We start from the raw sequence: 13,931 nt of genomic DNA, 5'->3' as shown, positions 1-13,931 counted from the left end.
GGGGCCACTTCCAACGTTAGAAAAGTTCCCGGATTTGAACTGGCCGGGGATCGAACCCAGGACCTTTAGCATGGTAGTCAGATGCGTTACCGACTGATCCACCGCGGCCACCAAATTAGATGGGTGGGATGGAAATAGAAATGTTTCTGCTACAATAAAATGAATATTGAAATGTACATTGTTTTCTCATGTTTTTCAACAGGAGATAGAGCTTTGTTAAAGTAAGATCAACGGAGTGTTATACACCATTGTGCAATTACAACTATAACATCATGCATTTGATTAAAATGTTGCAGAAATTGCATGTTTTCATTGTATTTGCTCTTATATGTCAGCCTTGAGTTGGCCGTTGCTAATGACCCATTTTCTTTCTACTTCAGTTTCAATCAGCTCTTTAAAATATTCTGTATTCCGCAAGTCCTTATCCTTTGTTTTGCAGCAGAATTGATGAAATTAGGCCAATAGTGCCATTCAAAATAGACAAAACCTTTCTTGCATTTATAGGGGTTCCAGTCCTGTTATCTTTCTTGAATGCTTTTATATTTCAGTACAACAACGTAACAGAAAAGATAGTTAATGAAATGCTGGATATTGTGACCCTCTATGGCAAGAGGAGAGGAGTTGGAGAACGCGAAACAGTCCTGAAGACACTTGGATGCTCTTTGTCATACCAGGTACGAATTTGATTTTGTAATACTCTTAGTATACATTTAGAATGGTTATCTATTATCGATTTTGTACACTTCTTGCTTGATTAATTCATGTGCGAACATAATTCACGAAATGCAAGGAATTTGTAAATTTCGTAAGAATATGCTAAATTGTTGTGATTGTGTACAATAGTTTTTGATTTGTACTTTATTTTTTTTTTTTTTTTCAGATTAATTCATCCACCTATTTTAATGAAACAATCCTGAACTTCAAAAATAAAGTTGCAATAAATACATCTAATGCTATTCCTGGTGAATGGAATGAAACACACAAAATTTTAGAAACACAGGTAAATTTATATTTATGTGTATTGGTATGTGCATTAATGCAGGGTGTCTACCAATCATGAAAGTCAAGAAATCAAGAAGTAGGTCAAGAAAGTCAAAAGTCAAGAAATTATACTTGTGGTCAAGAATTTTTGCTATCACAATGACTGATTGATTGTTTAGTTTATTTTTACTTCACTTATCTGCCTCTGTTGGCTAATTGCGAAGATGAGGGTGAATAAGATAAGATGGATGAAGGAACAATCACAATCGCAAATATATATATAGGGACGACAACACGAGCCCCACATATGAGTCCAGATGCCAGAGCCTCGCAAGTCTGCCCAATACAGTCCAGGATGCATTAAGAGAAAAAGCAAGAGTAATTCTGTTGTTCAATACATGTTCAGTTTTCATCTTAACTGGTAGAGGGTAAATGTTTATTTCCATAATTGCCAATTTCCAAATTTACCTAAGTAAAAAAAAAGATTAAAAAAGGTAAAGTGCACCATGCCATGAAGGCATATAGGGGGTGTGGGGGTAACGCCCCACACTTTCTTGATCCGGTCGTGAATGGGATGATGTGATCAGCATCACACCCCTGACCACCTTTACCCCCCAGGGTTTCCCCCAGGTACCCATGTTATTCGATGCTGGGTGGGCACCGGGGCTGCTTCCAACGTTAGAAAAGTTCCTGGATTTGAACCGACCGGGGATCAAACCTGGGACCTTGAGCATGGTAGTCAGACGCGTTACCGACTGAGCCACCGCGGCCACTCTAAGTAGTGGTCAAATAAGTAAAGGTTAAGAAAAACAAAGAAGAAGGTCAAGAATTTTGGATTTGTTATTTCGGTAGACACCCTGTAATTATATATTTTCTAATGCAACTACTTTTTATCTCATGTAGGCCTTTTGATTGCTGATTTGTTGCTTTATTGCTTTGATTTTGTTTCTCTTCTTTTCATTTTTTATTCACATTAATATTGTTTGTAATTTGGATACACTTGAAGATGTCTTCTTTGTAGATTCTGGTTATGAATAGAAATCCCTTTTGGTGGCACTCTTCTCTGGAAAGGGTGAATTGTCCCGTGGTGAAGTTCCGGCTGAAGGATTATGCGACCGGAGAGGAATTGACGTCCGAATCTGTCCCAATGAAAATTATTTTTGAATGTTACCTGAACCGAGAGAAGAACATGTTGAATGCATCCATTGAAATCCTTCCCTACAGGATGTTGAGTGATGATGACATCACTGTTTACAAAATTGAGGTGCTTCCTGGAGGAAGGCTGGTGCTGCAGTTTGAACCACTCCCTAATAATTATCACATTCAGGTAAATTCTTCTATTTATAAATATTTCTTGCTCTGATTTTTTTTAAGGATAGATCACCTTCCATGGTCTATTAATTTTTTGCAGACAAAAAAATTCAAACCTAAAACAAAAAGAAAAACATATTTGGTTAAATTTTGTTAAGCGGGTATGCAAGACAGCCCCAGAAGTATCAGTTCCTTTTAAGATTTTTTATGTTAATGCTGTTTTCCTTATCATTACTGCATGTAACTACAGTGAGAAAGAGAGAAAGTTTTTATTTTTTATTGATTAGAAAATCAAAGTTGCATTGCATTGCTTAGGTTTCTTTTGCTTTCAAAATGTGTACAAGAAGCACTTATATTTTTTTACATTACAAAACTCATTAGAATTACTCTTTATGTACATTTATGTTATGAACTAATTTTCTATAGACAGCATAGGTGTATTATGAGTTATCAGTGGGAATAAAAAAGTAAAGCTATTGCATTTGTATGTTATCAGTGTAAGAAAAGAAGTGTGGATGTACCATGCCAAAGCAAATACAAGTAGATGATGTGGAAGTAGAGCTCCACATATTCTCGATCTCAGCCATATTGGAAGTGATGTAATCACATGCTTCATTTGCCTTTACCCCCAGAGTTGCCCTCAGGTACCATTGTTTAGAGGCTGCATGAACCCCGGAGCCCAGATTACACACCCTGGCAATCGAACCCTTTGATGAAAAGATTCTCTCGGGCTATCGACCAGGTGAGTTGTGGAAAGATTCCAAGCTTTCGAGAGCTAACGTCACTCTAATCTTCAGGGTAGAAGTGCAGTACTGAACGTCAACCCAGTGTATATACGTTCGTGGAGGGAGATCCCGATGAAGATGGCAGTCCAATTGGGTGGCTTGTCTGCTGTGTGCATTAACTATTGCTAACCAAGCTGGGTCCAGTTCGAGCTCCGTGTCGTGATTAAGATTATCTTTTTCTTCATGAATGGCTATTGCTTCCTCGATGATGCGGTCCCAGTAGTTTGAAGTTTTGGCTATGATTTCTGTGTTGCTGAAATCTGGTCTATGTCCCTCGTTGATTGAATGTTCTGCTAGTCCTGACTTTTCAGGATGGAAATACTTGATGTAGTGTTTGTGTTCTTTCTTGTCCTACCCATCTGCCCAATGTATGCTTTGCCACATTTGCAGATAATATGGTATACTCCCGGTGCTTTGAGTCCTAACTCGTCTTTGGGGTTACATAGCAGACTTCTGATCTTCGGAGGTGGTTTGTGAATGGTTTTTATATTATGTTTCTTGAGAATTCGGCTTATAATTCCGGAGAGATTTCCAATATAAGGCAGGATGGCTATCTTCTGGTCAGCTTTGTCCGGGTTCCCTCAAGTGTCTGGATTCACTGACTTGTCCATGTCCCCTGATGTGTCCAGATTTCCCAATGTGTCCAGATTCCCTGGCATGTCTGGATTCCCTGATGTGCTGGTCTTGGACAGTACTCATTTCAATGTTTTGTTGATGATGTGTTCAGAGTACCCGTTCAGTTTGAAAGCTGTGCGAAGATGCTGTATTTCTTCTCATAGATGCTCCGCGTCGCTGATGGAGATGGCCCGGTGAAATAAAGTAGAGGGTACTGTAGCTCGTTGAGACGGGTAGTGAAAACTGTTAGCATTAAGACATAGATCAGTGTGAGTCAGTTTCCGGTATACACTATGTCCCAAGGATCTGTCTGGCTTGCGTTTGATGAGAATATCCAGGAACGGCAGGCTGTTATTCTTGTTTGAACTTGATATTTGGGCGTTGATTTTTTGGGTGGTCTAGGAATGGCTGAAGAGTTTCTTTACCATGCAGCCAGACGATGAAGGTGTCGTCGACGTATCTGTAGAAGGCGGCAGAACAAAGCTGACCAGAAGATATCCATCCTGCCTTACATTGGAAATCTCTCCGGAATTATAAGCCGAATTCTCAAGAAACATAACATAAAAACCATTCACAAACCACCTCCGAAGATCAGAAGTCTGCTACGTAACCCCAAAGACGAGTTAGGACTCAAAGCACCGGGAGTATACCATATTATCTGCAAATGTGGCAAAGCATACATTGGGCAGATGGGTAGGACAAGAAAGAACACAAACACTACATCAAGTATTTCCATCCTGAAAAGTCAGGACTAGCAGAACATTCAATCAACGAGGGACATAGACCAGATTTCAGCAACACAGAAATCATAGCCAAAACTTCAAAATACTGGGACCGCATCATCAAGGGAGCAATAGCCATTCATGAAGAAAAAGAAAATCTTAATCACGACACGGAGCTCGAACTGGACCCAGCTTGGTTAGCAATAGTTAACGCACAAAGCAGACACACCACCCGATTGGTCTGCCATCTTCATCGGGACCCCCCCCCCCCTTCTCCACGAACATATATACACCGTGTTGACGCTCAGAACTGCACTTCTACCCTGAAGATGAGAGTGACGTTAGCTCTCGAATGCTTAAATCTTTTCAACAACTCACCGAGAGAATCTTTTCATCATTCGTTGCCAGGAAAACTTCAAGTCTTACTTTTTATCCATTGTTTTATTTGTATAAGTAAAATACTAATCTACACATCCTTCCTTTATCCTGTGCTTCAGGTAATGGCCTCCAATAAAGAGCGGCCTGACCTGCACAACTTTTGGACAAGAGGTAAAAGTATTCCTGCTGCTGAGCCTGGAGTAGAAGACCCTTATTCGTTTCTGGTGGAGAGAGAGGATGAAGGATCGGACGCTTACTATGTGGGGTTTCTACCTCGTACAGACACCTTGAGAGAGTTGTTGCAGGTGAGATATTAATTGATATTCTTCAGTGAGTAAGCAGTTAATAATCCACTCATATAACTAGATATTGATGTTTACATATGTAGATACTGCTCACGGCAAAAAAAATTTCAAATTCTCCCAGCATCTGGTAGGTGTTTCCTTTTTCCTATTTGTTAAATATTGTTTTTCATGTCGAAATGCGTATTCATGTTAAATTATCGGTCTTTTAACTACTGTGTTTAATTTCTATTTGTACCTACATTTCAGAGATTCATTCTGTCTTCTTCGTCAATGTTGTACATTGGCTTGAACAAAGACTCTTTCATTGTTTCAGCTGCAGGGTTCAGAAGAACAGCCACAAGGACTACTGAATAAGCCAGCTTCTGCCAGGGTGGTTGAAAAGAAGCCAAACGTGACTTTGAACTTCACTGTCAGTTTCTTTAGTGCCACGTGCTTGCTCTGGAACTCGACAGAACGGGAATGGCATCAAGACAGCTGCAAGGTAACAAGGAGTACCGTGTTGCATTAATGTTACGAACACGTGGCTTAAATTAAGAAGGAACTGCTCATTGAGGCTTGGATAATGGACCCGGTGGAGGACATAGTGGTTCGGATCCCACTTTAAACTGTAGGTCCAGTCCTGATTAGCCTTACTGTGCATAAAGTGGACTTAGAACACCAACTCAATCCATCGATCAACATGTTAGGGAAATAGCACATTGGATCTCAATCAGGTAACAAATTTTGCGATACACAGATTGTCGAGATACGCAACTGTTCTAGATGCGCAGTGTTGAGTGGTGGATTGATGAGCACAGCATGTTACGGGTCCCTAGGCATGGGTGTTCTTTGTGAGTCTCTCTCTTCATTAATTCCATCACTCATCCCCATCTTCGCAATTAGCCAAAAGTGGCAGAAAAGTGAAGTAAAATAAACCAAATCAATCAATCAATCAACAAACTTTTGAAATTGTGAAAATTGTATAGAAATGGACCTCTTTAAAACATTATGAATACTTAATATGAAGGTCGGTCATAAAGTCTTTATGCCTGGGGTGGGATTAGTCCTTCTCTACATATGCACCACAGAGAGCAATGAGCTTCTCCCAGCGGTGGATGAGCTGGTGGAGGCCCTTGTTGTAAAAGTGCCCTCTTTGGCTGCCGAAGAACTGCTCCACCTCAGCAATCACCTCGTCGTCATCCTGGAAACACCTTCCACGCAGCGGGCTCTTCATGCGAGGGAAGCGAAAGAAGTCACTGGGTGCTAAGTCGGGTGAATAGGATGGGTGGGGCAGAATTTCGAAACCCAACGCAGCTGCGTGTATCACCGTCTGCTGCGCAGAATGAGCTGGTGCATTCTCATGGAGCAGACAAACACCCTTGGAGAGTTTTCCTCGGTGCTTTGATTTGATGGCCTCGTTTGACCCTTCTGAGCATACATAATCTGTGAGGAGCGTGTCCTGGAAGTCCCAAAAAATGCACAGCATCACCTTTCCCGATGACGTTCTCCATCTTCCCCTTTTTTGGAGATGGGGATGCCGTGTGCTACCACTGTATGCTTTGTTGCTTTGTCTCAGGGTCGTAGTGGTATACTCAACACTTGTCCATGATTACCAGCCGATGAAAAAAGTTGTCAGGATCAGCCTGGCACATCTGCAAAAATTCCACAGAAATGTCCCTTCGGCGTTCCTTCTGTATAGGAGTCAGCATTCGTGGAACCCAGTGGGCAGCGACCTTCGTCATATGCAGAACGTTGTGAAGGATGATGCATACGAATCCATGACCGATCTGGACAGTTTGCGCTATTGCGTCGACGGTGATGCGTCGATATGCGACTACCAAAGCCTCCACTTCTGCTGCAATTCCTGGTTCTTCGCTGAGGTATGGCCGCCTGGGTCATTGTCTTCCAAACTTGTTTGCCCCGCATTGAAAGCACCTGCGCCACTTTACCACACTGTCATAAGATGGAGCATTTTCGCCATACACACTGATCAGTTCCGCACGGATCACCTTTGCGTTATTCCCCTTCAAAAACAGGAAACTAATCACTGGGCAAACTTCCACTGGGAGTTCCATCTTGGAAGCGATGCTCCAGCAGAGTTCCACAGGGCTATGGTGCTGGCTAGTTCTGTTGGGCTGACACTAGAGGGACGTGCACTTACCTGAAAAACATAAACATTGGCTCCATTCGTGTTTTTCACTACGATAATGAAGACTTTATGACCGACCCTCGTAGTCACATAAATTAACATTAGTTTCTGATGTTATCCCTTAATGGCTTGATAGCGATTATCTGTCAGTAATTTTACTGACCTAATATATCTGTAAATAATCTGTAACTTGCTTTAAAATGCTATCGTATCATTATGTTTTATAAGTATGTCACCAAATTCATGTACACTGATTTTTCAAATGACTTTCTAAATATGCAGTGTATTTTTCTGTAGCAAAACAGTCAGACGTGTCTGGTCGTGTAAATTGATACATAAAGTCAATGGTATCCCCTTGTCTGCCATGCAACCAAGGGGTTCCAAGTTTGAGCCCCACTGCAGGTGCATTGCACATTGGCTTGTATTCCACTTTAAACCATAGGTCCAGTCCCAGTTAGCCTTTCTGAGCATAAAATGGACCTAAACATAAACAATCAACAAATAACACAAGTTGAATATTTGTCATTGTATATTGGATTGGTACTCTATCAGCTATCAGTATTGATATTTTTTTTTTTATTGACATTACCAGGGATTTCATGTTAGTTTGTCACTACTAATTTTTTTTACATCTGAACTATGGAAGACTTGCATCAGCACTCGATCACATTTCCTTCCTGCTGAAGCTCGAATGCAATTTCTACTCCTTCTGTTGCAGATTCTTCCACGGACTGATTCCAAAGTGGCTGCATGCGAGTATACCAAGTGGTCGTATGTGTCGGCATCGTACACGCCTCTGCAGTACGTTAGGAGCTTTTATGCAGACTCGCCAGTGACCATTTCATTTGTTGACAATCCTGTGATCATTGCACTTCTCTGTGCGATTCTCTTCTTGTTTCTCGCTCTCTTGGTGTGGGCTGGATGGAAGGATCAGCAAGATAAGTGCAAGGTGTGTCTTTCAGTGGGCATTTGTTATTTGGAGGTAGAGTGTAAAATACAAACATTACGTAGTGTGCCTTGTCTAAAAAAGCGGCGTAAGCAACACATGCAGTTATATTAGAAAGCTATAATTAAGAACTTGGATGTTTCCCTGTGGATTTTCAAAATTAAATTTGAAGTGAATTAGTCTAAACTCCGTAGAGCAACAGCCTTTGACCTATCTCTGGTTGACACATGGCCGGTAAATTACGTTCCATTTTAATTTTGTCTGGAACCCGTTACTTCTTTTCAAGCAACTTTCCAGTTGTGCTCAGATGTTGAGTCAACAATGACATCTCAGAACTCCCACTGGGAATCACACACAGGACTCCTTGTGCCAAAGGCAAGATCTCGAATCATTCAACTACGTAGGAGTCCTCTAGTGGTTATTCCAGGATGCTAATTGAAAGAATAGAAGATAGGTGCTTTAGATGCTATTTGTCACACAAGAGTTAGAAGTAGGAAATGGCTGGCCACTCTCCGTTCATGAGATTCTGGATCTATTTCCTTACCTTTCAGCTGATTTTATTCATATTTTTACCTGCAACAATGTCATTAGAAACCTTCTCATCGCTGAAAATGGATCTAGGGAGATCTGAGAACTTGTGTAGGTTAAGGTTACGGTGATATGTGCATTGTACTGAATAGGGCTATGGCGAAACCAATAGCAACAGTCTTGCCAATTCATATTAATTGAAGAAGGTAGCAATTTCAATTTCGATAAATGCAAGTATCTAGCGGAAATTTGCTTCAAACTTCCATACATTTGCTTTTGGGTCTCACTGGTGGTGTAGTGGTAAGGTCATCACCTTGTTATCAAGAGGTCCCAGGTTTGACACCTGGTGGAGGCAGATAGTAGTTCGGATTCCACTTTAAACTGTAAGTCCAGTCCTGATTAGCATGGAAGGCCTGTGTTGCTGCAGACATGAACCTTCGGGTTTAAAAAGGCTAGAGAGTTAGTTATTATTAACCTCTTGACTACCACTACGTACAGCCCGTATGTAGTCAAGCTTGCATGCTCTCCTACCACTACGTACGGCTCGTACGTAGCTGGTACTATTGGCTGAAAGGGAAATATTCTTGCATGGTAATGGCCAAGAAAACGTATGAATGCCTCTGGTCGGGAAGGACCAAAGTCTGCGTGTTGCTGTGACATCATTTGAGCATGTGACTATCGCAAGCAATGAGCAAAGCATGCTCGTTACGCCATGTGTTGCTGAATGTACGTAACCGTGCTATTGATGAGACCTGTGTGTTCTTGTTTTGTTGCATATTTTGTAAAACAAAAGCAGAAAAATATGGAGGAAGAGGATAGTAGTTTGTCGGATTATGTTCCAGAAGAAGAGGAGAGTGACTGCAGTGAGTCTGAATATACAGATATATCCAATGTTGAAGACGAGGCAAGCCTGTCGGAGATTAGACATATGTAAACGATCCTTTCAGTGATGCACGTGACAATCCTTGTTATAAGTTTGAAAATGACTTATGATTTTCATCCTGCCGTTGTGGCTGAAAAACTGTCAACACCTGGCAAAAGTTTTGAAGCATTTTTTTTTCGTATGTTGTAAAATATTTGTGTGCATGGACTAACAAGAGAGCCAGCCGACATGGAGTATGCTAAATCGGAATCCGATATTGACAATTTTGCAATATAGTTTGGATTTTCACATTTTTTTCTTGTGTTTATTTGTTTTTCAACACCCCTGTACATGTGTCTGATTGGGGACTGAATAATGTTAATTCTAGTCATTTGAGGGCCTCCCCGATGGTACAGTGGCAGTGTTGTCACCTTGTAATCAAGGGGTCCCGGGTTCGATACCCGGTGGAGGCATGTGGCACAGTGGTTCTGATCCCACTTTAAACTGTAGGTCCAGTCCGATTAGCCTTACTGTGCATAAAGTGGACTTAAAACAACAAATCAATCACAATCACAAATCTAATCCTTTGAATACAACAATAGAATTAGCAACTAATGTGATAGATGATTTATTTGCACTATTGCTGGGTGTTGCCTAATGCTCTCCGCATAGCATGATCGTGGGATTCAAGAGGTTAATCATGGACTCCTGCATAAATAATGGTTAGTACCCTTGTCTTCGACTTAAGTAGTCCCAGGTTTAAAACCCCGTGGGAGCCCAATAATTTTGGTGCTGACCCAGCATTATGGGGACAATTGGGGAGCTACTTAGCCACAATAACAGTAATGATGGAAGCAGATGTGCCGGCCTTGCAGCATTCAATGAGAAACCAGGGTGTCTGCCAGTTAAGAAAGTCATGGAAAAGTAAAGAAATCAACAAGTTGGTCAAAAAGTCAAGAGATTATACTTGTGGTCAAGAATCTTTGCAATCACAATTTTCTACCCCTTTGGATAATCTTGAAATTGAGGATGAATGGTTGTAAGACAATGGAAGAAGGACAATCACAAATATTTAGGGACAACATACAAGTCCGCATAAGATTATTCTGGCTGTGAGTCCGGACACCAGAGCCTTGCTAGTCTGCCAAATGCAGTCCAGGATGCATTAATAGATAAAGCAAGTTTAATTCTGTTGTTCAATACATGTTCAGTTTTCATCTTAACTGGCCTTTTCGTAGGGATTTTTCATTAATAAATATTTAATATCTTAATTGCTAATTTCCAACTTTACCCAAGTAGAGGTCGAATATATAAAGATTAGGGAAGAGAAGGCAAGAAGAAGTCATTAAAAAGTCAAGAATCTGGGATTTGCTGTTTGGTAAACACCCTGGAAACTGCTTAACAGGCTTTGACCCTTCAAAGGAATGTTGGGTCCTGATCATTAAATCCATGTTTGCTACACAGTGTGGGAGCAAAATCAATGCATACAATTGGACTGAGTGTATAACTCACTCATACTGTGGAGAAATACTAGTGATTTACTTTGAAGTAATGCTTTCCAGTATAAAATACCACTAATATTGACCCTAGTAATTTTCTGTTCTTCTGTAATCCATTCTGATAGGAGTTTTCTTTGTTAGGTACACACAGTTTCATAAGAATAAGATGCTGGCATCCACATTCATTCTTCCATCATGTCTGTCATGGCGAAGCATCGGGTCCCACGAGTTCTGCAAACACTTGCTTCTTTGTGGTCCCAAAGTTGCATGCCTTGTCACCTTTGATTTCTCCTTGATTTCAAGCTATTCCTCTTCTCATGTAACTATAAGAATTTAATTCAGAATTTTTCTTCCAGAGAATGCTGATATTTCTGGAGGACAATAACCCAGATCACAGATATTCTTATCTGGTTGTTGTTTGCACAGGCCGCCGACCACACTCTGGAACAACATCTAACGTTGCTATCAAGTTGGAAGGTGAAAATGGAGATAGTAGTGTGAGTATCTGTTGAATCAAGGTCATCTTTTGTAATGCTAGATGAAAAGGGTAGCTGGAATGGACATACAGGTCACATATTTTGTGAACAGCGAAATCATGGAAAAGTTAGGAAATTTACTTTTTCTGGAAAAATTAGGGAAATTTACAGTCTTTCGGGGATTTTTATTTTTTTATTTTTATTTTTATTTTTGTAATGCACTAAAAGCAGGTTTTTGAACTAAGAGAAACAGGACAAACAAAAAAGATTTTGATTTGTTTTGCGGACAAACTATACTTCAGTTTGATATAGTGAGTATTACTGGTAGTTACAGTAGAAGTTATATATTGAATACTCTAGAAAAAGTTGTCATGTTTTGAACTATTTTCATGCAGAGATTGTTACGTGCCAGTAGAGCACAGTACATGTAAAGTTTACTGAAGTCTGATATAGATGGCAGCACTAGGTCGAAAATTTAAAATTACTATTTATGCTTATCAAGCTGTTTATAGAAATGTAAAACGAGAGGAAAGTGTTAGTAATGATTAGAGGCACATATTTTTGGTAAATAAAAAAGCAAAATTTCGGTACAAAAACAGTTCATTTCGGGTTCAAAAGCGGTAAATAAAATAAAATTTCGGTGTTATAGCGGTGAATAATCACATCGAAAGTGCTATATAAAACGACATTTTGGTTTTAAAATTGTGAATATAATCCTAAATTTGATTTAAAAACTGCACTTATTACACAAAATAAACTTATTCCTTCTAATAGCACATTTATGTAGTTACCAGAATATTAAGTTTATTCCTGTGTAAAGGGGTCCATTTTTGCTTCTCAAATATTTGCAGCAGAATTATTCAATTTTCCATGAATTGCATAACTCAACAGGATACTTCAGACTTCAGAAAGTGTCGCGTTGGTATATAAATGGTAAATTTCGTGTTTAAGAGTCTATTTCGCATTTTGCAGTTCATTTCGCATTATTTCGTGACAAAACAGGGTGGAAAAATGCACCTCACACCTTTCAGAAACATGAAAAATTAACATTAAAGTGTAAATCACCAATCCTGAGACCTTCTGTAAACAAACGGTCTCACCGATTCGATGTATCACTCCGCGTCAGCTGATTCATGACCGCAATCATCTGCTGTTACACTCATAGTTCGCCGCACCTATTCATTTTACATAAGAGCCTCTGAATGTGAGAACCCGCTCTCAAAACATCAGACGAATATGCAGCCGCATATATTGTTACTCTCCCAGTCATTCTCTCTTTCATAACACCCGACCCTGTGGTCGAGTGGTTAAAACATCGCGCTGCGACGCCAAGGGTCCCGGGTTCGAATCCCGGTCGGGCTTGGTTGTTTGTGAATGTCCATTCATCAATTTCATCATTTCATCACTCATCCCCATCTTCGCAAATTAGCCAAGAGGCACAAAACGCAAAGTAAAATAAACTAAATCAAATAAAAAAATCAAAAAATCTCTTTCATAACCCTTAAAACTGCAGACACTGACACACCACTGCACTGGGATACCAACTTAACCACTTCATTTACTGGTTTCTCAGGATACCACTGACAGAACGTTACATAAATATTGAGTAGAATCTGTTTCTCACCCCTTTTCAAAGGCTGTCCTTGCTGGTGTTTTGAAAACAAGCTCGGAGAACACGGAGACCTTCCCTCACTCATAGAACTCGGCATGTTATTTTTCTAAGGATAAGTCAGGCAATATTACTAACTTCCTTGCTGTTCACATGATTATTTTTAGAAAATAAGCAATGTTATAAAATATCATTATGTACACAAATCTCTAAGCTCATTGAAAGTTACAATGCATATTCCTACAAAATATTCACACTTATCTTGCCTTGCCATGTCACCAAGTTATTTTACGAAGTGCACTATATATGGCGGAACAAAAATCGTTATTAGGATGCTTGTCAAAGTTTCCAACCGCAATAAATTTACGAACTTTCTTTGTCTTGTTTTGTTCATCATCATCAATATATTTATTGGACTTACAGCATTGCATATAGCTGTTTATGCCCATTATATATATTATTTACATAAGATACAATTTACATAAAATCTACAAACAAATTTCAAATACACTCCTATCTATATCATCCTTAGAAATATACATTACCATGTTATATCATTTTGCCTAAAAAAATGCAAGTAAAATATATTCAATTCACATGCAAGAAAGAAGCCAAATTTATGGGAAATGATTACTGGTGCAAAGAGTTAACCATAAAGGTGAAGCAATAAGTACAAAAGAAGGAGCATTGGGTTTAAAGTGAGACGTCATTTGCAGCAGTGTATCCCATACTACAAATTGGCCATTGTTTTACCTTACGAAATGAATCCTGTAACAACGCTAGATT

The 13,931-nt window shown here is 39.7% G+C and overlaps 1 protein-coding gene across 1 annotated transcript in view; it reads left to right on the top strand.

Annotated features, from left to right (window-relative positions):
* The window catches only part of LOC145992543 (polycystin family receptor for egg jelly-like), an 87,788-nt gene that overhangs the window by 33,127 nt on the left and 40,730 nt on the right, over positions 1–13,931 (top strand). The window contains exons 17-22 of the mRNA XM_083128896.1: positions 549–674; positions 881–1,000; positions 2,003–2,308; positions 4,912–5,097; positions 5,411–5,578; positions 11,417–11,557. Of these exons, the coding sequence (XP_082985022.1) occupies positions 549–674; positions 881–1,000; positions 2,003–2,308; positions 4,912–5,097; positions 5,411–5,578; positions 11,417–11,557 (1,047 nt within the window). The remainder of the gene's footprint in view (positions 1–548; positions 675–880; positions 1,001–2,002; positions 2,309–4,911; positions 5,098–5,410; positions 5,579–11,416; positions 11,558–13,931) is intronic.

This window comes from Lepisma saccharinum, chromosome 9 (genome assembly GCF_977018435.1).
Source record: "Lepisma saccharinum chromosome 9, izLepSacc3.1, whole genome shotgun sequence".
Taxonomy (NCBI): Eukaryota; Metazoa; Arthropoda; class Insecta; order Zygentoma; family Lepismatidae; genus Lepisma; species Lepisma saccharinum.
The sequence above is the reverse complement of the archived record's forward strand: the minus strand, read 5'-3'. Positions and strand labels throughout refer to the sequence as shown.